The sequence below is a fragment of the Hippichthys cyanospilos genome, chromosome 15 (assembly GCF_059441005.1).
Source record: "Hippichthys cyanospilos isolate Australia breed blue-spotted pipefish chromosome 15, RoL_Hcya_1.0, whole genome shotgun sequence".
Taxonomy (NCBI): Eukaryota; Metazoa; Chordata; class Actinopteri; order Syngnathiformes; family Syngnathidae; genus Hippichthys; species Hippichthys cyanospilos.
This window is the reverse complement of record NC_142383.1, coordinates 6,535,543-6,562,997: the sequence shown is the minus strand read 5'-3', so window position 1 is coordinate 6,562,997 and position 27,455 is coordinate 6,535,543. Positions and strand designations below refer to the sequence as shown.

The 27,455-nt window shown below is 39.2% G+C and overlaps 2 protein-coding genes across 3 annotated transcripts in view; one reads left to right on the top strand and one right to left on the bottom strand.

Annotated features, from left to right (window-relative positions):
* The window catches only part of sppl3 (signal peptide peptidase 3), a 32,089-nt gene extending 23,014 nt beyond the window's left edge, over positions 1 to 9,075 (top strand). Inside the window, exons 6-12 of one of the 2 annotated variants that reach the window (XR_015868055.1) lie at positions 1,122 to 1,234; positions 2,661 to 2,767; positions 4,295 to 4,458; positions 4,729 to 4,919; positions 5,647 to 5,756; positions 5,891 to 6,164; positions 6,764 to 9,075. Coding sequence is in view for 1 of the 2 variants with exons in the window: in XM_088435866.1 (XP_088291992.1) it covers positions 1,122 to 1,234; positions 2,661 to 2,767; positions 4,295 to 4,458; positions 4,729 to 4,919; positions 5,647 to 5,756; positions 6,764 to 6,832 (754 nt within the window). In the remaining variant the exon portion in view is untranslated. The remainder of the gene's footprint in view (positions 1 to 1,121; positions 1,235 to 2,660; positions 2,768 to 4,294; positions 4,459 to 4,728; positions 4,920 to 5,646; positions 5,757 to 5,890; positions 6,165 to 6,763) is intronic. The other variant, XM_088435866.1, reaches the window with a different exon arrangement.
* nt5c2l1 (5'-nucleotidase, cytosolic II, like 1) overlaps positions 1,187 to 27,455 on the bottom strand; it is a 43,643-nt gene continuing 17,374 nt past the window's right edge. Inside the window, exon 19 of the mRNA XM_088435865.1 lies at positions 1,187 to 1,320. The gene's annotated coding sequence lies outside the window, so the exon portion shown is untranslated. The remainder of the gene's footprint in view (positions 1,321 to 27,455) is intronic.

Here is a 27,455-nt window from a genome sequence, read left to right as displayed (position 1 = left end):
AAATTTATCAAACGTAAGTCTGTATGCAGCAGCAGCAACAAGCTGCGAGGTGTGGATCTTCTCCTTCATGGTGACAAATGAACTGCCCTATTAGCAAGTAGCACTACTGTTCACCAAAGGCAAACAAGGAATCACTAAGCATGCTAATCGCTAATGTGAATTGCAGCCGGAAAATACCCCAAAAATAAGTGCTTAGGTGTACAATAAACTTTTAACATATGTCTAGCTAGACCCGAACTAAAATGGAAAGCCAACAGCTACCAACAGAAAACTTGTATAACAACTAATATGTTTCCAGGAATAAAATAAGATGACAGGTACATTAGCAATTTAACACACGCATAAACAAAGGGCACGCAACTGACATCACCGATGTCAAAGTGCTCAAGGTCAATTCATAATATCAGAAGTGTTGTTACTTGTTTTTGCACAGTTCTAAGATCTAAACAATATTAGGTCTGATTTGTTGGTTCATGTTACATTTACTTTTGCGCTTAATTTGAAAAGATAAATGTAGTGTTCCTGATGCAATTTAAGAAGTATTAAATAAGATTTGCTGATAACTTCAAATATCCTGTTAAAACCTCACGTACCCTCTGAAGTGTATTCATATATCATTTGGATGAGCAGACCTTATTTTATGCTGAATGAATGCATAAATTTAATTTTGAATTAAAGGTTAAAGAAGGCTAAGAAATCAAGTTTTAACTAAAACTTAATTCTTAGCGTTCACAAAAGTTTTCCTCATTGCGTGTTGTATATCATAAGCAGCATTTTTCTCTCCCATGATGATGCAGAATTAAGCGTGCTTAGCTGTGTTACAAAACAAAAAAATCAACTCAGTGACCATGCAGCCTTCTAAAGGTTAAGTTTAGCATGGTGTCTGGACACTGCAGCTGTTCCATTGCACTGGTGAACCACAAGGAGTGGCAACAACCCACCCACTCTGCAACCAGATATGAACCCTTTCACACAAAGACTCTAAACTTGACTTGCGTAGTCATCGTTAACCTGGCTCTTTCCACAGATTTATATGTTTATTTAGACATCTCCAAATATAGTGCTATGTTTTCTTTGTCAGTAACGTCTTCAAATGTTTTTCTCCCACGTTTGATTTGTAGGATTTCATTTGGCTGCTGTGGCCGCTTCACCCTGGCCGAGCTCCTGTCCTTCTCCCTCTCCGTCATGTTGGTGCTCATCTGGGTGCTGACCGGACACTGGCTCCTCATGGACGGTGCGTCATCCTTTCACTAACGTTGTGCCGGTTGGGATGGTTCACCACAACCAAGTTGACGTCGCGCTCCCCAATGCGCACACCGCCTACCAACCACAAATAAGATTATTCGATAAAAATTATGTAACTTTACCTAAAGCTGTATCCTTTTCAACAATGACAAAAGGAAAAAGCAATATAAACCATTTTTCAACAACTGGTACTACTTTATTTTACAGCATTTATACTGGTTAAAAGTTTGTCTAAACAGAAAAAAAAAAAAAAATGCATCAAAGTGCCTGGAGAAAAACGGTCCTTATTTTATCACAGTTACACTTCACATGGCAAAACATATCCCTTTTCTGCAACCTTGACACCCCCCCCCCCCCCCCCCCCCCCGCAATAATTTTGGACAATACGGTTTGAATTGATTTTATTGAAAGAAATAAACCCAGCAAACATTTATTTCCTGAATTGATTTATTTAAAGAAAATTAACAAAAATAACTAATTCTGATTTCAAATAAAATTTCACATAAACTCTCACATAAACTTGTGTATAACTTGCCTAATGCTATGGTCCATTTATTTTGCTGTTTTAGCAATGAAAATTTTTGTCTCTAATTATTTTGATAGCTAAATATTTTGCCCGTATTTACAAACACATTTTTTCTATTTGCTGTCAACTGAAAATGTAATCACCTGTGCTCAAGGCTTGAGCAACAGCCAATCATGGCTCACCTGTCAGTCACATAATGTTCATAAGTTGAACCGTGATTTATTGGTCATTACCTAAGCCTTTAACAGGCCATTTCCAGTCAAAAGCAAGTAAAAAAATGTGCTTTTAAAGGTACATGAAAATTAATTTAACTGCCAAATGAACTCATTCAGTCCCAAAAATACAATTTTGCTTTTTTATGAGTGCACGTATTCAATCCTAGGTACCTTTTCGTATCTTTTTAAAAGAGATGCCTATCAGCAAAATTGTAGCTTTTTACTGCAGACAGCTGAATAAAGATGACAGTTAAGTAGTTAGTTGCCATTTTAAACATGTCTTGTAAACCACTCATCAGCATATGCCACTGCAAAATCTTGATTTCACAATTCAGCTCATTTTCAAATCTTTTATTTTTTAAATGATGAATTAATCTAATGAATTGCACCAAGCACAGGCAACAGTATTTTTATGGGGATCTGTTAAAGCCTTATTTATTCATTTCATTATAGAGAAATGTGTACATAAAACGAAAATCAACATTCTCTCATTCAATGATGAAACCGTCCCCCCGTAACTTATCCCCCACAACTGATGGTAATTTTTTTTGTCAAATGGACATTTCTATTACCAGAACTATGAATGACATTCTTAATAATTAGGCAGGATTTCCTATTTTTCAAACAAACGCTTATTTTTTAATGTATTTGTTGTGATATTTCCTTCCTCGCAGCATTGGCCATGGGCTTGTGCGTAGCCATGATAGCCTTTGTGCGGCTGCCCAGTCTGAAGGTGTCGTGCCTGCTGCTGTCAGGACTGCTCATCTATGACGTATTCTGGGTAAGGACATCACTGCAGCCGCTGACACACACTCACACTCGCTTACGCAGCGCCGTGAGCAAAGATACATGAGGGCAAACTCATTGTCATCAGCTCACTGTCTCGCAAATTAGTTTGAGCCAAAACATTTGGATGCGGCTGTCGTGTTATTGACTTTGGTGGATGTCGCTGTGATTTATGAACCTCAAAAGACATTATTGCCACTGTCAATCATAGACACTCTTCATTATGGAACAATAAGCAAAAGTCACTGAATAATAGGCCTCCCTTCTGCCACTTTAGTGTATAGGGCCTCCATTTTTCGCAACTTTCCATATGGCGTCACAAGGTTATGAACGGCACAATGATCAAATTGTCAGGCATCACCAGATGCCATACTACTTGATGATTTAACATTGGATTATTTTATACATACCGTCATTTACTTTACTTATTAATGATAAACAACTTTGTGCGGGGGTTAAGATTATGTCATCACATGACTGAAAAACTTAACAAACTGATTGATGACATACGTGGAGTTTTTCATTCCAGTGTTTTATATTCGTGGCCAAGACGTATTTTTCATATGAATATTAAATGTAATTGTGACTTTACTACTACAGCCTAAGCACTGAATAGTGAGGGGGACAAAAAATTGTTTTTAAAAATCCAGTTCTGAACCCGCTCTCCTCATCTGAGGTGCTTGGGCGCACAAGATGAATCTTCAAAAAAAAAAAAAATCCAGTTCCGAACCCGCTCTCCTCATTTGAGGTGCTTGGGCGCACAAGATGAATCTTAAATGTAATTAACCGCTGCACACACAAACAGTGAAGTATTGTCTGATTAATTCATTTGATAATAAGTCGTTTTTTTGTTCCTTCCTATAGAAAGTAATCTGGAAGGTTATTTTCATTCATTTTCCCACATCCGATAACATCTCCAAATTGTTTACTGTAGATGGTGTACTTCCTTGTAATTAAATAAATTGTGTATTCATCACTGTGTTAAACAGTGATTACCAACCACTGAGCCATGGCACATTAGAGATTCAGGTGTGTCAGAGGACGTTTGAAGAATTTTCTAATCAAAATCTGACTGGTTCAATAAAGGTTAGGAAACACATGGTGCATAAAGCTCATGTCGTCTAAAAGTTGTTTATTCGTATCCGAGCTAGGTTTGTGTCTAGACAGACTATCGCACAAATGATGAAGAAATGTTTATTTCATGGACAAGTTCCGTTAACACATACTTATTGACTTGTCTTAACCCGTTTGGCCATGTCTTTATTAACCGTTGTGTTTTACTATTGTTGCTTCGTACGTTTCATAACAGTCTGGGCATCCCTGGAGCAAAACAATGCCGGGTTTTAGTGTCACATTAACATTAAAGCGAATTGGAAAAAGGATGGATCACACACAGCAATAAAAGCAAATGATCAGTCTCCGCCGCTGCAGCGATTCTCTCATCTTCAGCATACGCGGGCACCTAGCAACTAGCAGTGTAAGCAGAGGAATATAACATGCCGGCGCCTTGGCTTCCCTTTAGGTGTTCTTTTCAGCCTACATCTTCAACAGCAACGTGATGGTCAAAGTTGCCACCCAACCTGCTGAGAACCCCATTGACGTCCTGTCCAGGAAGCTGCACCTGGGGCCGGGGATGGCCCGTGACGTCCCTCGTCTTTCCTTACCCGGAAAACTGGTCTTTCCCAGGTAGGGATGACATTGAATTCCTTTACTTTCTCTATATTGCTGATTTTTTTTTTTTTTTTAATTCGTATTTCTGTATCGAATTTATTTTTCTCCGCTTTTCTCTCCTCACGACTTTTAATTTTCTGCAACAATGAGCATTACAGCCTCAGTGGGCTGTTAAAGAACATTTCTCCACCAAATTGGACTCTTTGTCCTTTATTTGCACACAATGACAAGATAGTGAAGATTTTTAACATTCCAAACATTGCGTTTGTCCTCGGTGTGTCACAGCTCCACAGGAAGTCACTTCTCCATGCTGGGAATCGGGGACATCGTGATGCCCGGCCTGCTCTTGTGCTTTGTCCTGCGCTACGACAACTATAAGAAACAAGCGAGCGGGGAGGCCTCGGGACCCGGGAACATGTCGGGACGCATGCAACGGGTCTCCTATTTCCACTGCACTCTCATCGGATACTTTGTGGGTAAGTGAGCAATCAATAGGCGAGTGGCTGGATTTAAAAGGCTTAAGGCGGCCATGCCTACACTCTGTTAATTAGACTTATTTCTAGAGGGATTACTCACTCTTGAGCGTCTACACGCATAACATGTCCACACATATCATAGTAGGGGAAGCATGTTGCTTTTTTGTTGGCAATGTGAGACTATCTTTGATTTTTCATGTTTCTGGTGTACCGTGTACGCTGATTAAACCACACAAGTCCCAATAGTGGGTTGAAGGTGCAGAATGAGCCAAACATTAAATGATAATGCTCAGTGACACATTTTCCGGGTAAACAAAACAAAACAAAAAAAGGGTATAGGAGAAGTAGCGCTGACACAGATCCTCGAATAATTTGACACTACCCCAGGTCAAAATAAAACTTGAGGCTCTTATTAATGTACGCGTCAAACAAGCTGTCTAGTCAACTGCAGCAACAATGGTTGATGCTCTGCATGATATTAAAACATGCCAGAAACTTCAAAATATACCTTAGTTGAACTAATATATGCATACAAATGGCTTAGTACGCTTATGTCCCGGGGGCAGCAACAATCGTAACAGCTTGACTTATCTTTCTACTGCAACTATTGCTCCTGACTCTCGATACAAACAATACGACTTATTCATTTATATATACACACACACACATACAGAACCTGCTATTTCTGTACGGTACCTCTTCCTTAACATGTCCCATTTGGGGTCAGGTCTTTTGACGGCCACCGTGGCGTCCAGGATCCATCGCGCTGCTCAGCCTGCGCTGCTCTACCTGGTGCCCTTCACCCTGCTGCCTCTGCTCACAATGGCCTACCTGAAGGTACGTCCGCAATCAGTTCACTGATTACCTAATTTTCTAACCTCCTTACCAATTGCCAGATGCACAAACAGCTAGGTGATCATGTAAAATTTGTGATAGGTTGGTTATTTGTTTGTTTTTGTGTTTGTTGCCAGAGCTGCTGAGAGACAGACAGACAGAGAGAGCGAGAGACAGAGAGAGAATGAGTGCGCTAGGAAGCCTGACAGACAGTTTCAGGAAGAGAGGCGTTGAAATATTTGTAAATGCTGATTGTACCTCCTCATTATCTTGCATGCGAGGGCCATTAGCCGAATAGCGTAGCGGCCTCATGGTTTGCAATCTGCTCTGCTACAACAAACACTTCCTTCTTGAAAGCGACCATAATTTTCCTGCGTGAGGGATGGAGTCAGACCAAGGATAGACTCGGACGTAGGTTCAGTCTTCTCGCTTCTTTTATTGAAAATAATGCCTCAGCTAACAATAGCTGCATTTAACTACAATAGGCACTGCTCACAGCCCTCTAGCTCATCCCATTACCGTAATTATTGTAAGAATGAAAATAAAGAAATAAAAATGCACATCTGTATATCAAAACTTTGTCTATGCTGCTGAAGGATGCAATTTTCCTCAAATGCCGTTGAATAAAATAAATTCTAATCTTTAATTTACTGTGTATAGGACGCACTCGCACTTTTCCTTCATTTTTGTGAAAAAAAAAAAAGTATCTCTTATATTTAAGGCAATTATGGTAATTGAGATGTTGTGCAGTGCAGTAAATCTGATGAAATCATTTGAAAGCCTCCAGTCAAACATAATCCATTCTGGTGCTGGTGAACCTCAATTTGTAATTCATCGTAAAAATCATTTCTTTTCAAGAAAATCACTTGAAAAGAAAGGCTATCTTGCTTGAGTCACCATGCGCTGGACCATAGTATTAGCCGTATTTATCATGAAAAGATTTAAATTTGTGTACATGATTTTGCATTTTCTCATTTTATTTCAATGTCAACATTTTTGGTGTGTTTCAGGGGGATTTGCGGCGCATGTGGTCCGAGCCCTTCCACGCCAAGCCCAGCTCCCGCTTCCTGGAGGTATGATGCATCCGGGCAATTAGCCACCTGCAACCGGGGGGGGGGGCGTTCAGCGGGCCCCCATTCCCTTGGAAGAGCGGTGTCACAAGGGCGGGGGGGTGTGGGGGGTAATACTGTAGAGGGGGCGCCCTCACAGTGAGGCCATGTCGTCACCACTCATTCATGCTTTCCACCCATCTGCGGAGAACCCCCCCGCCCCCTTCTGCACCCCGGTTCAGAAGGACACAAGTGTGTGTATGTGTGTGTGTGTGTGTGTGTGTCTCACAAACGGCCTGACACACAATTCATCTTCCTCTCCATCACAGAACATCCTGCTCATGTTTCACTTCCTTCCTTCCGTCTTTACCCTGCATTGATTTGTCACGCCGCATCACATGACCTCCCTGCTGACACCCCCCCTTCCCCCCTTCCCCCCTTCCCCCCTTCCTCCCTTTGTGGACTTACAGTTGTGAGACATGTGGGGGGGCTTTACATATATATTTTTTTAGCATTGTTGTGGTCATTACTCTTGACATTATTATTAATATAATTTTGGAGCGATGTCAAACAAGCACCGGAGCGTCGCCGTGGAGACGGGAGGGGGAAATGCAGTAAAGGAGAGGAGGGGCACTTACACACACACACACGCAGACTCCTCCTCCTCCTCTTTGCTCACCTGCTATCCTCACTCCCAATTCTGCACAGACAACAATGTATTTTATTTAGAAAATGTTTTATTCTCTGCGTATACAGAAAACGATGCATTATTAAATTGCGAAGCACACACCCGGCGGGCGTGGCTTCCGTTTGTAAATACGTGTACACTTGTATTTTTGCCATCTCTTGAGTTTGTATTTGTGTCGGAGAGCATGCTGAGCAGCGGGCGGCTCGAAACCGACGGCCGCTCGACCCGTGAACCCTTCATGCGTTTGCTTGTGTGATAGAAAGACAAAGGAAGTGTCGGCGGCCGTTATTGTTCTGCTCCTGTTCTCAGTGCGTGTGTGTGTGAATGAGGACATGCTTTTTATCTGCTTTTAATTAGGACCGGCTGTGACAATAGTCAGGTTGGCATCGACGCGGCCCGACTACCCGGGCTTACCGGTGTGGAAACCTTATTTGTCAAATTTGTACTTCGATCTTTTTGTTTTTTCAAAACGGGGGACAGGTTCAGACAGGTGAAAATGTAAACTTTTTTTTTTTTTATGATGTTTCTTCAAGTAAATGAATGTTGAACTAATTTGAAGGTATGTTACGTTTATCCAGGAGACATTTTTTGTCCCTTTTTGTTTTTTTTTTTTTGCACAGAACAAGCGAGTGAGCGCGATGAAGACCTGACTATTGTGATGGTCAGTGGGGGATAAACACGTACTGTGGTTACATGTATAGATACTGAATGTGTGTGTGTGTGTGCGCGCGCGTGCGTGTTGGACCTGAGGATGGGAGGAAATCACTTTAAAAATCAGAAATTGATCAATGGAAATTAGAACTAAAAGCTAACATGTAGGATGTTTTTACTGTAACCAATCTTTTTTCTATTATTGTTATTTTATTTTGTGGCTTTTGTCAATAAATTTATAATTTATATCGCAAGAGGCAAGCCTGAGGGATGGCACAGTTGGGTTTTTTTTAAGTGTTTTCCCATTGTTTTTTTTTTGTTTTTTTTTTGTTTTTTGTTTTTTTTTTTTACTCTGGACGTGCATGTTAAGTGTACATTGTAATCATTTTGGAGGGCTACTGCTGAACTTTTTTTGCAGGCTAAATTGGACCTATTCTATTCGGGCCTCCCCATGTACACAGCAGAGTTTGTACTCGGGACTTTTGTGATTTTGGTGGAGGAAAAAAAAGGCTCAATATTTGGGACAGGAGAACCCTCTCTAAGCCTGAACTGTTGAAACCCCATCACCTCTCCATGGACATGGCAAGAAAATATATAGATTTATATACATATATAAGTATACATATATGCCTATATATATGTGTGTGTATATGTGTATATATACATATATAAATAGCTGAAGACGATCATTGTGGACAACTTTTTTTTATGGAATTCTTTTCAGCCCTTTGATTTTTGTCTCCAGCAGAGGATTGCAGCTCTAGTTATTGCGACTGAATGGTTCTATATAGAAAAATGGTGACTCAATAAATTAAGAACCGTGTTGTGATGAAACATGAATTCAGATGCGTTCTATCGACACACACAAAAAAAGAACATTTTTGTCTCCCTCGTTCAGGATTGTGCTGTAAATAAAACATGACTCTAACTGTAAGTGCTGTTGTGTCTTTATTTGGGTCACATCCAGGATAGAGGAAATATTATTTTCAATTGTTTTTAAAATATTCATTTTAAATCCAATTGTCCAATAATTTTGTTGTTTTATTTGTATCATTTATATATATATATATATATATATATATATATATATATATATATATATATATATATATATATATATATATATATATATATATATATATATATATATATATATATATATATATATTATTTTTTTTTTTTTTTAACAGCTGTAGCTGTTGTGAAAGCACTATGTAAATAAACTTGTATGTACTGTATTCTGATTAATACTGCATTTGTGTAATAAGAAATAAGCAGCAGAATCCAGCAGTTTTGGGAGTGGTCATTTTGCCACTTGCTGTCAAGTGAAACATCTAATCACAACCTCAGGAAAAGAACCAATCAAGTCTCATTTTGGGATTGTCACAGCACCCAATGTAGAAAACAGATAAACTGATTGGTAACTGGAACTGAGTAACTCAGTTACTCAGTCATTTTCACTTGACCGCAACAGATAAAATGGCTAAGCATGGAAATGGACATGAACGGTTTTAACGAATCTGGTTGGTTTACTTCCCTTGTAAAATGGTGACTTATTATTAGCGTGCTGTAGATTTGTAAAAAATATGAAGCACCATCAATATTTCTGGCTGCATATTGTGTTCGACGGCTGATAAGTGATGGGTGTCTTGCTAGTGCAATCTGTGAAACTTTAAAAGAAAAAAAGTCATTCGTTCATTAATTGGGTATATAAACTCAAGCTTTTGTCCACACGTTTTTCTGGGAATTTGAAGTCAATTAATTAAACGCTGTTGCCGTAAACGTAAACTGTCGTAAAACAGCGATAGTTGTCCTTTACCACTAATACTGCACTGTGATAAATGTGTGGTAGTTGTCCAGCAGAGGGAGACACAGTACGAATTATCTCTTAACGAGCGTGGGCGGAATGGTGGATAATTATGTATTTTTTAGAGCGGCTTAAAATGTCGTGGTTTACTTACTTTAACCTCTAATTTATGATTTTGTTCGTGATTATTTAGGTCAGCGTTGAAATATTCGTGATAACTTTATATTTTCAAGAAGTAATACATTATCATACCACAACTGACTTTTACGATACAGTGACCAACACAAGGAAAAGACAAAGGAGAAAGAACGAACGGAAGAAAAAAAGGGGGGAAAGAGATTTATTTATTTTTTTTAATGTTGGTAACACAATTAGCTTCCGGGCCGTGGAAAGTTGGGAGCGTGGGTTAGAAGGGTGGGTTGACATGTCGAAGACTTCATGAAGATACAATGGCCGCAACAATGACGAAGCAAAGACGCTGTTATGAGTCAAGAGTTTGAACTCCAAAGCCTCACGAGCGCAGGCTGCACTCTCCGTCTCACTCTGTCGCTGGAAGTTATGTCTAAAATGTTTAATGCGACCCAAGTCAAAAACAAGTCTCTTTTTTTTTTTTTAATTCTCCTAAACTACAAAAACGACTTGAGTCAACCCCCGTGAAATCCGGACAGTACCGCCCGTCTTATTCGTCATCACCTATTAAACGATTTTATTTTTATTTTGTAACATTTGTTAACACTTGAGCCGTGGTTGGAGTTCTATTGTGCGTTTTCCGAGTAAAATATTTTCAAGTTAAAAATGAAAAAATAAAAAAAACCACCAATAATAAAAAATAAATAAATAATTGTGACGCTAGGACAATTGTATTTTATGACAATTCTCTTGAGCCCACCAGATAGGATAGTTGTTTTGATCATATACAAATAAATATGTGGAGTATATAGTATTTTAATTTCACATTGTAAATCGCATGCCAAAAGAGGGTCATGAATAATTTTATAAAAATGAAAAGTAAACAATAACAATGTAAAATGACAATTCAAAAGCAATACAATAAAAGTAGTTTTAATTCTATAAAGCGATTCTTTAAAAATGACAAGGTCGTTTTGCGCAGCAAAGAGTGTCTGTAAAAAAAATTCTATCTATATCGAAATACATTTACGAGCTTTCAAGCTCTATTTCAGCCAACCTGGGGCAGGAAAAAGTAACCTACTGTGTGCTGTGTATTACACAACTATGGATGTACTGTATGCTCAAATGTGCAAAATACAAATTGATAAAAATGGCAATAAGGCCGTAACACCGACCAGTGTTCAAACAGCATTTACTTGTGACAAATTTTTCTTGCATTGTTTTGAAGTACTTGCTTTTCATGTGCCTGAGTATCAGTCACAGCTGCTCCAAACAGATAAATATACATATACAGTATATATGAAAAATAAAAAAGCTCATAAAAAGTATTCTCCTAGCTGGTTAAGCTAGAATAATTAAAATACAGGTGCATATAATATGATGGTTTGTGGTTTTGCTTGGAACGTTAAAATAATTTCAATGAATAAATGATCCATGTTTCAAATATGTTGGCGCACAAATTGTCTTCATAAAGGAATGAGACATATATTTTTTGAAGCTGAAGCTGACAGTCAACTTAAACATAAACCAGGCAGAAGTGCATGTTGTGTATTTAAAACAATTACATAGCCTCTGCTAGCTTAATGCTAGCATACAATGGGTAGGCAAACCATAGGCACACAGGCCAACAATTCCTGTAGCATCCATGCGGTGGTTTTGATACCCTTTAAACAAGACATCTGAACACAAATGGTGTAGCAGCACATGCTAACAGATCATTTAACATTACTCGCAGGCATAAAGCCACCTCCAAAACTATTGCAATGTCAAAGTCAATTCCTTTGTTTTTGTTGTACACTGAAGGCATTTGGGTTTCAGATCAAATGATGAACATGAGATAAAAATTCAGATTTACAGCTATTATCACATCGTATTTACATCGAGATGTGTTCAACGGCTCAGGGCAGAACACTTTGTGTTAGAAAGTGCCCACTTTTCAAGTGACTTTTGGAATGGGACTGCCTTTTAGATTGATTGCGGAAAGGAGAAGTCAACCCCAAAATTTTCTTTACAATAGCATGTTCTAAGCAGCTTAAACTAGTCTAAACACGAACATAAATATTTTTATGGCCATTTTGCCCTTGCTGTCAACTGAAAATGGCATCACAGTCGCGCAGTTAACAATCAATCGTGGCTCAGCTTGCGAATGTCACATGATCTAACTTACAAAAAACAGGTGAGCCATGATTGGTTGTTACCTGGTCCCCGAGCAACCGTGATGTCATTTTCATGCAACCGTCACAAAATGACCACCTACTAAAATGAACAAAAAGATGTGGATTTTGGTGCTTGATTCATAATCCGCAATTTTAATCAGAATGGGGGTGCAATGATCATAATATTAATGACAAAAACATTTGGACGTGTCTTCCCCTTTGGCTTTGGGTGTCACCTGTGAAAGCTGCATTTGCTGCTATGCAAATATGAGAACCAGATAGCTGTCTATAGGAGACAAGAACCCAATTAACAAGTTGAGAAAATTGATCGGACCCATTTGCCAATCCCAAAATTTGAAATGTGCTAAAAATAAGAAGTATCCAACAGGTACGAACGACAGCTGATGTCAGAAGCAGTGTAACAGCTGCGAAGAAACACCTAAAGCTAATAGGCACAGGTGTCAAACTCAAGGACCGGGGGCCAAATTCGGCCCGCCACACCATTTTATGTGTGCTAATTCTGACTTAAAAATTTCTGGCTAAAATACCAAATTTGCATGTTTCTTCAACTTTTACACATTCCTTTAGTTACCAATACCCTTTATGACTGTTTTTAAGCAGCCTCAAAATGTGTCAAATGTATTTATTTTACTCGCAGTCACAATGGTTCAAGCACAATGTGGCCCATGATAAAAATGAGCTTGACACCCATCAGTTAAAAAAAGCACAGAGATAAGCCACAAGTTTTGGAACAAAGTTTTGTGAACTGATGAGACCAAAATTAACCTCGACGAAATGGAAAGACCAATAAATAGACAGATAGATCCTTTGCAGGAAATCAAGGTGTTACAGCAATAGCAGTACATCTTTCAATCGTACATTCATACATTCGACACACTTAACTGACATCAACAACCAATTAAAACAGATCTGTCCACAGAAATAGAATAATTTAAAAAAAATGTTCCCGTATATATGTATACGCACACACACATAAAAATGTGAGACTAAAATAAAAAGAAGTGAACTAAAGTGCTGGAGTGCTAAAGTGCTAAGTAAAGTTGTGGAGTATTGCACATTTGACAGTTATTGTGCATTATATAGCTTGATGGCAGCAGGAAGGAAAGACCTTGTAAAGGTTAGCCCAATGTATGAAGACTGGGTCTGCTTTTGCTCCAAAACACGCACTCCCATCTATGAAGCATGGCAGACTTACAGTATGTCATGGCTTGCATAGCTGTTTCTGAAACGGCCTCATAAGAATGCATCACAACGGATCAAGGGAAGCTTCATCGTGGAACAACACAATAATTACACAAAAACACACTGCCAATGCAGCAAAGGACTTCATCAGGACGGATAAAGTTGAAGGACTTGCCAAGACATTCCCCAGACCTGAAACTAATAGAGGATGAGTGCCCTTTAAATTCAATCACGATTAGCCAATAGCTCGCCTGGACTATATTTATTTTGATGCTAGTCATAATGGTTAGGGATGGGAATCGTTGACGTCCTCACGTTTCAACTTTTCTGAAATGATTATTGATTCAAAAAAGTTGGATTGACAATTATTTCAACTTCAATCTATGAATATGCAACACTGATTTGCATGACAATGACAAATGGAAGCATGAAAGCATCTTTTTTTCCATTAAATAGGTTTTTAAATGTATGAAAGTGCCTTTTTCCACTAAACAGCGTGTGGACCTCAAATGCAATTCTATTCTTTTATGTTAATTCTTTGACATAGCTCCCACGAAAATGGAAGATGATTCACCATTTACCATTTATTGTAATCTGTAGTAAGTGTTGTAAGTTGCGAAACAAAAACATTTCTGATATTTGAAGAATAAACGTAGCAAAAAAGTTTAGAGTTTCAACATGTGGAGGGACACGCAAAGCTTCTTCAGGGCAATGCTTCATAGCAAATTACGTAGCTGTCCAATGCTAGCGTAAATGTCGATAATGTTGAAAATTTCCACTGCTAATCAAAACAAACACAAATTATGTTGTTTTGTTTTGTTTTGTGTTGGTTTTCGTTTCGCTTGTACCGGACCTGTTTTTGATTCATTCTGATTTTCTTGTCAGAGTTTAGTTCAGTATCTAGCATTTGTTTTTGTTTTTTTTTTCCTTTTCAGAGAATGAGCATATTGATAAACAGTCCTGTTTTGTATGGAAAAATGTTTTTTGTTTATTTCAGGATGTTACTGAACAGTAAATTCCGTGAATGAAAAAAAAATGTGGACGAGGACATTAAAGGCTCCATACAATATTTTTTTTACATTTACTTGAGTAAATGAGTTAAATCAGTGCTATTACTTCCACCATCACGTTTTTGACAAATATTGCCTTTATGTTGGAGTACGGCTCATTCAAATTTACACAAATTCGGATTACGTTGCCACAGTAGGAACGCAATCATTGTAAACCGAAGAGAAGTGTAAAATGATTGACAAATATATGTGACGAATGAAAAACTTGAATTATTCGATAGCTTTGTTTGTTGGACTGGTTAAAGGTGACAGATGTTAAGATCGGAAGGCTCAAGCCAGCGCTCATTAGCTTTTGGTGGGCTTACTGACATGGAAGGTGGGGGGTTGACGAGCATGACACTGGGCCGAGCCGGAGGGGGGAGGGTTGACGGGGTTGGGCGTAAGGTCGGGGAGGTCAAGGCAGGCGGGGTCCCGCCCCTCGTCCGCCATTGGCCGTCGGGCTGTGTCGGCCCTGCGCCGCTTTGAAGTGGCCAGAATTCCACCACGGCCATGGGGATTGTAGCATGTCATTTGAAAGGAAATTTGGCAAAGCGGTCCGAAAAACGGAGTGGGGGGGGGTGCTGGGTTTTGTTGTCCAGAGGTGCTCCTACGTCACATGACCAGGCAGGCCAGGTGATGAAGGCCAGCTGCTATTAGATGCATTCATTTACATTTAGAGCACTCTTCATTCATTCATTGGACACTGACACCAATCCCACCCCACCCCCAGCACCACACGCACACACACGCACACACACACACACACGCACTACACAAGTATTGATTGCTGAATTGATTCATTCATATGTGGTAACCTATGAGAGAGGGTTATTTTTTTATTGCAATCTGAGGACCCCAATCAAAAATGTGTAAAAAAAAACAAAAAAATGTGTAAAAAACAAAATAACATTTCATTTTAATGACATCAGTGATTTTGATTTAATAAGAATGCATTAAAATACTAAGATGCAAACAGCTTTGAAATTATTCATAGTATAAGCGTAATTCAGGTTTCCTTCTTGTTTTTACAGAAGCAGTTTGTGTCAAATCGCTTTACACTTAAGACTTGGCGTTTAAAACTGGAAGCTTTTTTTCTGGCTATCAAATGTCTCATAATATTTTTGCGCACTTGTCAATCAATTATAGATCTAGATCTAGATATAAACACTCAGAATAACAACAAAAGAAGAGCACTTTTATCATATAATTATTAAAGTTATTATATAATTATGATTTCTCGTATATTCAGTCTTTATTTATATAATAGTTACCCTAATTAATACATATATATATATATATATATATATATATATATATATATATATATATATATATATATATATATATATATATATTATATTGCTTTTCTTTTGTATATGCACGTTTCACTCAATGCAATACAGAAACACCTGCTTTCTTTATGTATATGCACTGTTCACGCAATACTATGCAGAAACACCTTTTCTTTACAAGTTATACCATAATACAACATTTATCACTATTAATCAGCAAATTGGATGGTTCTAATATGTAGCACACTATTGTATATTTTAAAAAGTCGTACAAGGAGGCGTTGTAATCATTTCTATTTTTACTAGTCATCTCAGGATAAAAAGATTGATAGATAATTATGAATCACCATAAAACAACACATTTAATTGTGATGTAAACTGTACATTATTGTTTGTTAATGACAATAGTCAAATAAATATAGTTTTTGTGCGGGTAGTATGAACCATTTCTATTTTTCACAGATATCTTCCATTTCTTGTTGGATTGTATTAAAAAAAAAGAAAGAAAAGGATGTAATTGTATGCATCAATGCTACTTGAAAAGTGTCCTAATATATTTCAATAATAGTCAGCATATAAGTAAAAGTTCTTGCACTCAAACATTTTCGTAGGACTCACGTGATTCAGTATATTGTGATGTTATTGAAGTTTGACAAAAGTAGTTGGTGTGTGGTCTTGGCTGCAGGGCCTCTTTTAAAGGGGCCCACACCTAAAGATGACACATTCAAGGTCCAAAACTTCAAAAAAAAAGTCATACAAAATGCACATAAATGACAGTAAATTAATCTTTATGTGAACAAATGTTTTAAGAAGGTCCTCAGCACAAGGTTAAGGTTTAAGGTTCGGGTTTTGAAATGAACTGAAAATTGGTCATCACTTTTGTAAAGACGAGAGATGCACGGTTTTTGACATTAAAGGAAGTGAGGCAATCTTGCGTTATTTGTTGCAAACAATTTCACAAGTTATTATGAAGCATGTAAAGTAACAAAATATGCACTTTTGAAGAAGTGAGAAAGTTGTATTGACAGTCCAGTCAACGGCCACTTCATTAGGTACACCTGCATGCTCTAACAAGATCTGGTTGCTAAAAAGAAAGAAATATGCTCAGGATCACAGTAAAATAATAACATTTTGAATTGCCATTGTTTTTATGCTTTGTGTAAACCTGTCCCATTCGAAAGAAAAAACAAAAATAAGTTGTTTTGTTTTGTGAAACATATGCTTCACTTGTTCGGTGTAATTAACTTATACTTTTCGAATTAATAATAATGATCTAAACAATTTTTATTTGATTTTTTTTGTTAGTTTGTGTTGATATTTTTGAACACTTATATTCACGTTCATATTTTTCCTGTGACAAAATAGACACAGGAGCATTTCTGATGTGTGGGAGAAAGTAAAAAACACAAGGGTGTTACATTTATCATTATTTTGACTGTGTATTAAATATGTGATGCATTTTCACAAAACCAGACTTCTACAAAAGCAGGATTCAACAAAAACAATCCGCTTAAGGTCTTAACTTTTATTTTCCAGCAAACAGTTCAAATTGTAATTAAAGCGAATGAAAATATGGGATTACTAGATGATGAAATATTACCTCAATGTATTATATCATTTGAAGGTGAATCAAGTGCAAAATTGGAACATATCAATTTCTCAATTATCATTCCCAGAGACATGAGCTTGATTTTTTTGAAAAGACATATTCCATCTTGAAATGCCACTAATTATGAATAATCCAGTGCAAAAATGTCTTAACTGTTACTTAAACTTCTACTACATTACTAAAAGCGGCTTTCACTTTTTATAGATGATAATATGTTACTAAAAATACAAGCACAATTACAAATAGGTAACTCTGTTGCATTCTGGGTTTTTTGCATTGAGTTTAGAGTATAGAAGCTCTCAGCAAGGCACCAGAGGTCAAAAAAAGTGTTCCTATGTATTGGCCCCTCGCGTTCATCTTAATAGCTGAGAACTTCCTTCCTCCTCCTCCTCCTCTTCTTCTTCTTCTTCCTGCACACCAGCCAGCAGGCCAAGCAGGCATTCCAGGCTTGTTTAAATAAGGCCGACTTGCCTGCCTGCCTGCCTGCCTGCCTGCCCGGGCGCGGGTGGATTCCCCTCTGGCCCTTTGCCCTTCGACCCCGAGTGCATTCCATATGTAAAGTGAGGAATTCCTCTGAAGTTCATTTAATGGGCTTGAGTTTTCCCTCTTTCTCTCTCTCTCTCTCTCTCTCTCTCTCTCTCTCTCTCTCTCTCTCTCTCTCTCTCTCTCTCTCTCTCTCTCTCTCTGCTGGACTCATGCACTATAGTTGAAGTGGAAAGGGGCAAAGAGGAGGAGGGGTATGTATGCATACTGCATGAAGAGGATGTCGACTGTCAGTTATGGGCGAGGCCTGTTGGTGACCACGTGCGCCGCATGCACACTAAGGAAATAATCGATAGGCAATCGATGCACTCGTCAATAAGTGAGCTTGGGAGTGTTTCAGCGTGACTCTTTGCTCACTGGTTACACATCTGTTTGCTTGCTTGTTTTACTCGTTAAATGCGATAGCAGGGTGCTGATATCTCTATAGAGAGTAGATAGACCGTGTATGTTGAAGATTTGATAACATGGTAAATTTCTCGAGTACATTTTACTCTTAAAAGATTAGATTTGGTCCTGGTCTAAACAGAGTACATCTTTAGTTAGATTTACTCAGATTTTTTTTTTGTTATTACTCTCTTCCAAGTGTAAATTTTTGTTTTAAATTTGACTGTTCAGACTGACACCAAATATAGCCTTTTTAGAATAAAATGTAGGTTACCGTGTAAGAAGGCGAAACCAACGAGAATTTAACAGTCTGATGACAAAACTGACTAGACTTGTTCCTTTTGCTTGTTGCCTGGAAAAGAGGTGTTGAAGTTACTTCATTGTGTTTTGTTAGCCAGTAAACGATAAAATCACCTGCTTCCAGATACATTTTTATGTATCTTGTATTTTAAAATGTTCAGCATTTGTATTCAGATAGTTTATTATTTCATAGAAATCTTTACCAAGGTAAAATTGTGTAAATTCAATGTAACCTTTTTAGTGCTATCTATCTATCTATCTATCTATCTATCTATCTATCTATCTATCTATCTATCTATCTATCTATCTATCTATCTATCTATCTATCTATCTATCTATCTATCTATCTATCTATCTATCTATCTATCTACCTAACTCTAACTCTAACCCTAACTCTAACCCTAACCCTAACCCTAACCCTAACCCTATCTATCTATCTCTCTAGCTTTAGCTACAGTATAAGTAGCTAGCTAGCAAGCGAGCAAGCTTGTATCCACTTGAAAAGAGTTACATTGAGCATTCAATTTTATTTCATCAACTGGTTGCACGAAAAATAAAAGTATGACTCAAAATCTATCAGAATCTAGATGATTGTATTGTGAAAGAACACTTGACCAAATTAGACTGAGCATTCAGCGCATCATTTTTCCCCCCAGTTTATTTACAGTATCAACTGTGGGCGGCATTGCTCACTGGTCACATAGTCATCTCCCAAATGAAAAGTTGTGGGTTTGATCCCTGACCATAGTGACCATGTCAAAGTGTCCAGAGCAAGACAGTGAACCTCCTGTAGTTCTTGTTGCTGTGTAGGTAAGTGAGTACTCAGTGTGGAGCTCTTTGACTACTTAAGGTAGCAAAGTCCTGTTTAAGTGCAGTTATCATCTATCTATCTATCTATCTATCTATCTATCTATCTATCTATCTATCTATCTATCTATCTATCTATCTATCTATCTATCTATCCATCTATCCATCCATCCATCCATCCATCCATCCATCCATCTATCTATCTCGTTAGGATTCCAGATTGTTGAGTGTGGTAGAAAACTGTATTGCTGATCATTCAGAAAGGGTTTCAGTAATACTGGATTCATTTAACTCATCTAAATAGATCTACGATTTGTAATAGTAATAATAGCTATAGTGTACTGTGACTATGGATCTAGTTGATTTTTGGTACCAAGAGGGTGTTTATATATAAGCGATTGCAGACAAAAGGAGATGGCTATCAAGGTATCTTTTTCTGATTAATCAAATGGTAAAGGTTCAAAACTGTTCAAAAACTAAATCCTCTTACTTTTGGCAAACTTTACAAACTGAACTTATTACAGTGAATTTTGAAGTCAGTTCCCTTGTAACAATTTTGGTTTATATAATAACGGAGATAAAAATGTTCTTAATTTGTAAAACATGATGTTCTCATCTGCTTAAAATAAATAAATAAATAAATAAATAAATAAACTTCCTCCTACTATAAGCTTTAGAAACTGCTTCTGCATCACACTGAGAGATGCTTTTAGTCAGCATTATTACCAAGGATACATCATTTGTGCTAAAAAAAAAAAAGGTTATGTTTTCTAACATTTTAGATATAGAAAAGGGGACGCAATATGTATACTGTGATGTTTCATATTGTCATGATCGCTCGTGATATGCCAGCATCAAATATCAAAATTAATAACATTATCGTTTCCTGAAAGATATGTCAAATTTCAGATTTTAAAAAATCTGAGGGACGAAAATAAATCAATTTCAAACTGTGTTAGGGAACCATTTATTTGAATTTTAGGTAACTTTATACCTAAAACAAGCTAATTTTTAATATGTAAGCTGTTTTGGAGAGCATTTATTACAATTCTGTAAAAATAAAGCAAATGATTGACTTGTTTCCGGTTTTCATTTCACCTTTTTGTTACGGCGGGACGAGGGAGGACCCAAGAGCACGCACGCACTGGTAAGGGCAATGGCAGAGTGTTTATTGAACAGAAGGTGCGGGTAGTCGTGGGAGCTGACGGGAGCGTGGCACAGACGTCTGGGGGGTTCTGGAGTCGGGAGAGCTGGGGTTTGGCTGGGAGTCGGGCAAAGGGAGCGAGACGGGAGGGGGGCTCGGGCATACAGGTAAAGACGGCAGGCTAGCGGGTGGTCAGAGGCAGGCAAGGTCGAAATACCAAGGATCCAGTCAATTCGGCAGGCAATCGGGAGGTCAAGGGCGAACAGGGTCGGACAACAGGCAGGCTGGCAGGAGGAATTGCTGGAAAGCTCGGCGTAGCGCATAGAGACGATCTGGCGGGTTGTGGAGGGAAGTGACCGGGCTTTATACTGAGCGGGTAAATGGTTGCAGGTGTTGGTGTTCGAGGCTGATTAGAAGGAGGGCTGAGCGGGTGTGGTGAAGCTGGAAGTGAGGTGGCTGAAATGGTGGACTGTGACACTTTTAAGACTTGCTGATGACTGGAAGCTCCCTGAAATTTTTGATAGAGTTTTATAACAGATATGTATAATGTATAACATTATGATGTATCGACGGCAGCATATTCCTGTTTGTTAAAAACTATTGATGGCAATATTTTACAGTTTATGGAAAATTAATACTGGCTCCAAATATTGCTAACGCCCTTGTTATTGACCCTAAAAAAGACATCAAACAGGGTCTAGTTTGTACTATTATTTCAGGGTTGTTGTTTTTTTAAATATCCACATACTAAATCATCACCAAGCGTACTAATAGTTTTCCTTTTAAATGTTTTTGGAATAGGTCTAAATTTACCAGTTATGTATAAGTACAACATACTGAAATAGTTTGCTCACCATGCTCCATGTGATTCAGTGCAGTCGCACACCTACTGGTAATTAATTGAGCCTCATTATCTTCATAAATGTTTACATGCGGGCTCTCAGTAGAGCGTGCAATGGTACCTATATGTCGTAGGGCTTATTTTGAGGCAGTTAAAACCGAGGTTAAAGAAAGGCGGATGCGGGGCCACGGCGGTCCCCGTGCTGTTCAGAGCTTCGGGACGTGCTGTGTACTGGTGGGGATGCAGTTTAAAAAAAAAAAAAAAAGCGTGCCACCCACACAGCTGGAATGTCATGCATGCAGTCCATAGAGTCTGTTTCAAGGGGGGAGGACGAGAGGGAGGAGGAGGAGGAGCGGGGGGCTCGAGGTGGGCTCCAGCCACTGCTCCTTCATGAGAAAGGAGATGAAACCTCCCACAGCCACCCAAAACGTCACCATTAAGCGCCTTCCAAGTTATCAATGACGATTCATCACACTGCTTTGGCCTGATGGGAGAGTTCGGGACTGAGGAGGAGGAGGAGGCAGCTATGTGTGTGCATGTATGTATACTGACGTATGTGTGAGTGTGTGTGTGGTAGATGGAAATGGGGATGGGGGAAGGGAAGAGGTCAAAGTGCAGAGGAAGAAAGGAGGTACATTTTGGGAGGATGGGAGCTGCTACTTGGGGGGAAATGCAAAAAAAAAAGAGGCACAACAATAAGCAGCGTCTTTTAAAAGGCTTTCTTTGGGCCCATATGACACCTCACACACTCAAACACACACACTTAGACAGGCAAGGCAGCCATACTGCTACATGCAGGTTTGTAGCCTTAAAGTCCCCCCCCCCCCCCCCCCCCTTTTTTTTAACATCCCCTCAGGCACCTTTTAAACAGAAACATTTTCTAAAACAAGTGATTTTTTCCCCTCTCCTCGCTTTTTTAAACATCATCAGCTTGACTCATAAAAACAAGCTCATTTCCCCATAACACTTTCTCAAAATGTAAAAGCTCAAAAATCACTTTTTATCTAATACTATATTTCAAGAACAATTATTTAATATCGGTTTGTCATAAAAACATTCGGTCCTTGCTATCAAACACTCATTGACACAAGTGAAGCTGCTTAAAAAAGTTGTGTAAATGTAAAAAACATACAAATTAAGTATAGACCACCTCCCTAAAATGTTTTAGTTCACAAACTAAAATGTTTTAGTTCACAAACTGCAGTTAGAGACAAAACAGACGAAAACAATCCTTTCGATACTCCCGGTAAATTTTCCGAATGTGACCATTAACATCCAGATATTTTAAGTGCTCTACTGAATTGCCTGACAACAAAAAAGTTCAATTGAATTATCATACATGTGTAATCAAATAAGCTAAATTAAAAGGCTAAAGATGACTCTATTTTTATATCCATGCATTGTTTTATTTTCCATTGATTGTACTCAAAATGCAAGGCGAATTAGATTAAATGACATGTATGCAAAACTTTTTAATTATTAAAAACACTTGAAGGGGAAAAGCAGCTTAAGTCCAATATTTAATTTGATTCATACACATTTTAAAGTTGATCAAGCACATTTTTGAAATACTGTCTACTTGTTTATTGTAGTGTTATGTATTTCTATTCAAAAAGCAAACCTCATAGAAATGGGACACTTTTTAAACAGTTTTACGGAAACGTTTTAAGTTTTTTTTGTTGTTTTTTTTTAATGTGTCATAATTTTGCTAATACAATTTCAACACTTTATTGAAATTATTCTGGATTTGGCTGGATTTTTTGACATGAATGTTAATCGAATGACATCCCCCACAATCACGAACGAACAATTTAAGTTGGTTTTCACCCTGTGTGTGTGTGTGTGTGTGTGTGTGTGTGTGTGCGTGCGTGTGCGTGTGTGTTTGAAGGGGGGGGGGGGGGGGGGGTGCTTACTACCAGTAATAAATGAGGTAATCAGGCGTTCGCAGCATTAATTCCCTGCACGAGTGTGCGTACTAGTGCAGTTTGTGTATTAGCAGCAGGGCGCTGTGGACCACCAGCCGTCACTATCAGAACTTATTATTGGAACCAGATAGATAGGAGGGAGTGGAGAGAGTTCTGCTGGATCGGTGCCTTAAATGAATTCGTGCGTTTTCACGGGACACCGAGGAGGAGGAGGAAGAAGAAGAAGAGTCGAATTTTCATCACGCCTCACACTATACATTAAAAAAATGCACCGAGTGGCTGCACAATCAGATCTGAGCGGACTGGGTTGGGGGGGAACCGCGGGATAATGCCATTATTTCAGCTCCTCTAGGCCAGGAATGCCAAATTTCACAGACCGCTTCTCCTCTCTGGGCGTCAATAAAAAAAAGAAAAAGAAAAACGGGAAAAAAAACTCGTCGCGCTTCCATTTTGTGCACTGACCATGGTAACAATTTGAGCCAGTCGACAGTTTGTCACTGGGGGCTCCTTATTTTGTCCATGCGCGCAACTTTTACAAATTGTTAGATTTTCTTTCATAATCATTTGATTAAATCCGCGTTGTTGTTTTAACCAGATTTGGTCCAGAAGTAAGCGAGGTGAATCTTTATTTGGTGACACGTCCATCCGGGCTAACTTCAATTACATTCTAATTATAATATCATAAGTACACCTCCTTGGTTTTGCAGCGGGCCCACCCAAAAAAAGTGAATAAAATAATTAGGATACCGCGAGGGGAAGAAGGCGGAGCCTGGGTGGATTTTTGTGAATGGGACACAGTTAATCAGGGATTCGCTGCACCGAATGACGGGTCGTTGCTCTTGACCAATGAGCTACGCGCAATAAGCGGGGCGGGCGCCGCGGTGCGGCCAATCGACGCGGACTAGCGCAGGAGACAGCCAATGGGCGCGCGGCAATGCAAAAGCGGCGACTCGAGCCTCGCCAGCCTGTGAATGTCAAGTAGTCAAAGATGGAGTCCGGTATGCTCGAGGGCTGTGTGTGTTACGTGTGCGCGGAACACTTTTTCCACCACCGCCCCTGTACGAAGGAAGAAGAGGAGGTTCACGCGGGATTTGACGCTCGTTTTCGGAAGCTCTTTGGCTCCGTTTTGTGCGATTATTAACGACGCGGGGACAACGAAAACCGAAGCCATTGCCCCCCCACCCCTCACCCCCTCTTTTTTTCCCTTCCACCACCCGCCTTCCACGCGGCGTGATTTCGAGGAAAGCGGCTCTCTTTTCCCTTGTCGTCGTTGTTTTTCTTGGCCTATCTACGGATTCTCCTGCTGATAGTATTCCGTGGGAAAGACGAGAGGTAGAAAGGGAGGAGGGGGGTGCGAGGCGGATGGGGGTGGGGGGTTTCTCTACGGTGAGTTGTAGCTTCTTTTTATGCATTAATCTTGTATGCAAACTTGATTCCACGCGTGCAAAACAGGTCGACTTCGGGCCGGTGGAGTGGGAGGACTTGGAGAGGATAAAGTGCACCTTATTTGGCCACCTAATAGGTATCCGATGATTGGGAGGAAGGGGAGGGAGTGGGGGGGGGGGGGGGTCGCGGGGTGGGTGTGGGGTTACATTTTCACGTTGCGGGCGTGTGCGTGCAGCCAAGCCTGTTGTGCAATCTAACAAGTCGTCAGTGTTGCGCCGTGGGCTGGCAGGAAAGAGACTCCGGGGCTGGCTGGTTGGGTGGCTTGACGTGGAGTGGAGGAAGCGCATAGGCCGCGCGCACTCCTTCTTCTTCTCCTCCTCCTTGTAGACATGGCGGGGAGAGAGAGTGAGGGAAAGCAGGTAAACAGCACCATGCGACCACATGATGTTCTCCTTTCTAGCTGTCCAGGGGCTGGCCTCATGCTATAGATTGTGTACGTTGTGTAACAGCCACGGACGGCGTTGCGCAAACGCCTCACTAGCACTCCCCGCCCCCAAAAAGAGCTTTTCTCCCTTTTCTCAACTTGTTCTCTCTCCTTTTGCTCTAAGAGACTCTTTGTACTCACCAGAGGTACAACTTGGGACCATGTCGGGCTAATAGTTTGATAGTCAAGGTGTGGAAGGCTTTAATGTGCACCCCCTCCCCTCTCCTTTTCTTCCTCCCTTTAACCCCCATCCTACTCCTCCTCCTCTACCCCAAATTAGAATGCATGTCATTGACTGAAGAGAATAGTATGGGCCCACATGCTGGGAAATTCCCATTCTCTCAGGGCGAGAGTATAAGCAATGCTGTTAAATTTAGGAAGTTAATTCAACACTCAAGCAGCTTTTTGTTCTTGTGCCCCCTTCTTCAACCGTACAGAGGCATTGAGCTGCTTCATTATTTTATTTATTTTGCAAATAGCATGTGCTCATTCAACTTGTATATATTTATTTTTTCTCAAGGTTTTTTTTTTCTTTGTGCAAAAAGACTCCATGGTTGTTGACCACTGCCCTTTTTCTGTTGCACTACTGGCCATTGGGGATGAGCAGTGCAATATTAAAAGGGCATTGGTTGATGGACCCACACAACACTGACTCATATATACAATAAAATATTGTATGTGTACTGCGGTTGGAATTTTTTTCAATTGTTCCTTTAGTGAATCCTTTGAAAAATATGACAACAATAAAACTGCCTATCATATGCGTTGATAAGCTTTTAGAGGGTTTAGTTCATTAGAATTACATGGCGGTTACAATCCACCTTGCAACAAGATTTTCTTGAGTTTTTCTTTAGGAAGACACTACTTTTAAAATTATGTTGTAGTCTGGATTATATCTTCTATGTTCCACCAGTCGTTGCTTCCGTATCTTCGGTGTTCTAGTTAAATTCCTGTGCAACATTTTTATATGTAATGAACTGTTTTAAAACAAGTATGGCTTTTTGAATTTTGCGGCGATCACAAATGTTCTGGCTAGTCGCTTAAGGTTCTCAAACCGTAGCTTCCCTGCCCTTGGTGAAATAGTGGAAGCAACCTCCCAAATAGCCTCAGAATATTTAAATAGTGGTCAACCATTGCAACTATTTAAATGTAGATTGGCCGCCCCCCCCCCCCCTCCCCCAACCCTCCTCTCTATCTCTTTATTCTGGCCGTGTGCTGACACATGCTGAGGTCAGCTGCTTTGACAATGTTGCACTACTGTAACATCCATTCTAGCAGTGCAATAGTATTGTCATAGCATTTGGCTTCAGAACTGGCCAGTGGAAGTGGACTGGTTGACTTGACTTGATGGCTGATGGCAGGTGAAACAGCCTCCTGCACTGATGAGTCTTTTTTTTTTTTGCAACTTCCCAACCAAAGCAAAACCCTTTAAAAATGTCAAGTCACAAGAAAGATCTCCCACAAGACATAATCCCAATTTCTTTCCAAATGTACACCTTTTCCCCTCATTCATTAGATCCAAGAAAGGTTGGATCCAATTCCGATCATTTGTTTGGCCACAAAGTTTGGTCACAAAGTTTTGTCTTTGAACAAACCATAAAAACAGCACAGTGGAATTAATCAGCCCCGGTTTATTCCTACCTCAAAGAATTTACTTCACTCTGCCATATGAATAATATTAGAACACAAAGAAACGCCTTGGTGGGTGGAGTAAAGCTGGAATGACTTAACCACTCATTTTAATTAGTACACTCCACCTGTGTATGTCTCCATTTTCTCACACACACACACACATATATATATATATATATATATATATATATATATATATATATATATATATATATATATATATATATATATATATATATATATATATATATAAAATCACCCAGTTGAAATACAGGGCTACTTTGTCTCATGTATCCAAGGCTGCCCCCAAAATGGAATGCTTTCTTCCTTGACCGATGCCTTACCCCTCTACAAAGTTTAGTGGGAATTGTTTCAATAGGGTTAGTAGTGAAATTAAAGAAGGAATGCAACCTCTGTGAGTAATTTGACTTGCATTTCATAGAATTCCACTTCTCAAGATTACTGCACTTTTTTCACTGAGAAATTAGGAAAATATTAAAGAGCAAAGTGGTTAGAAGATGAAGTAAATACATTATTGAATCAAAACTTTTCAATGGCGTCGCATATTGATTTAAATAAGTGATTCTAATGTTGCTGATGCCATTTCTGGCTTCTTCCAAAAA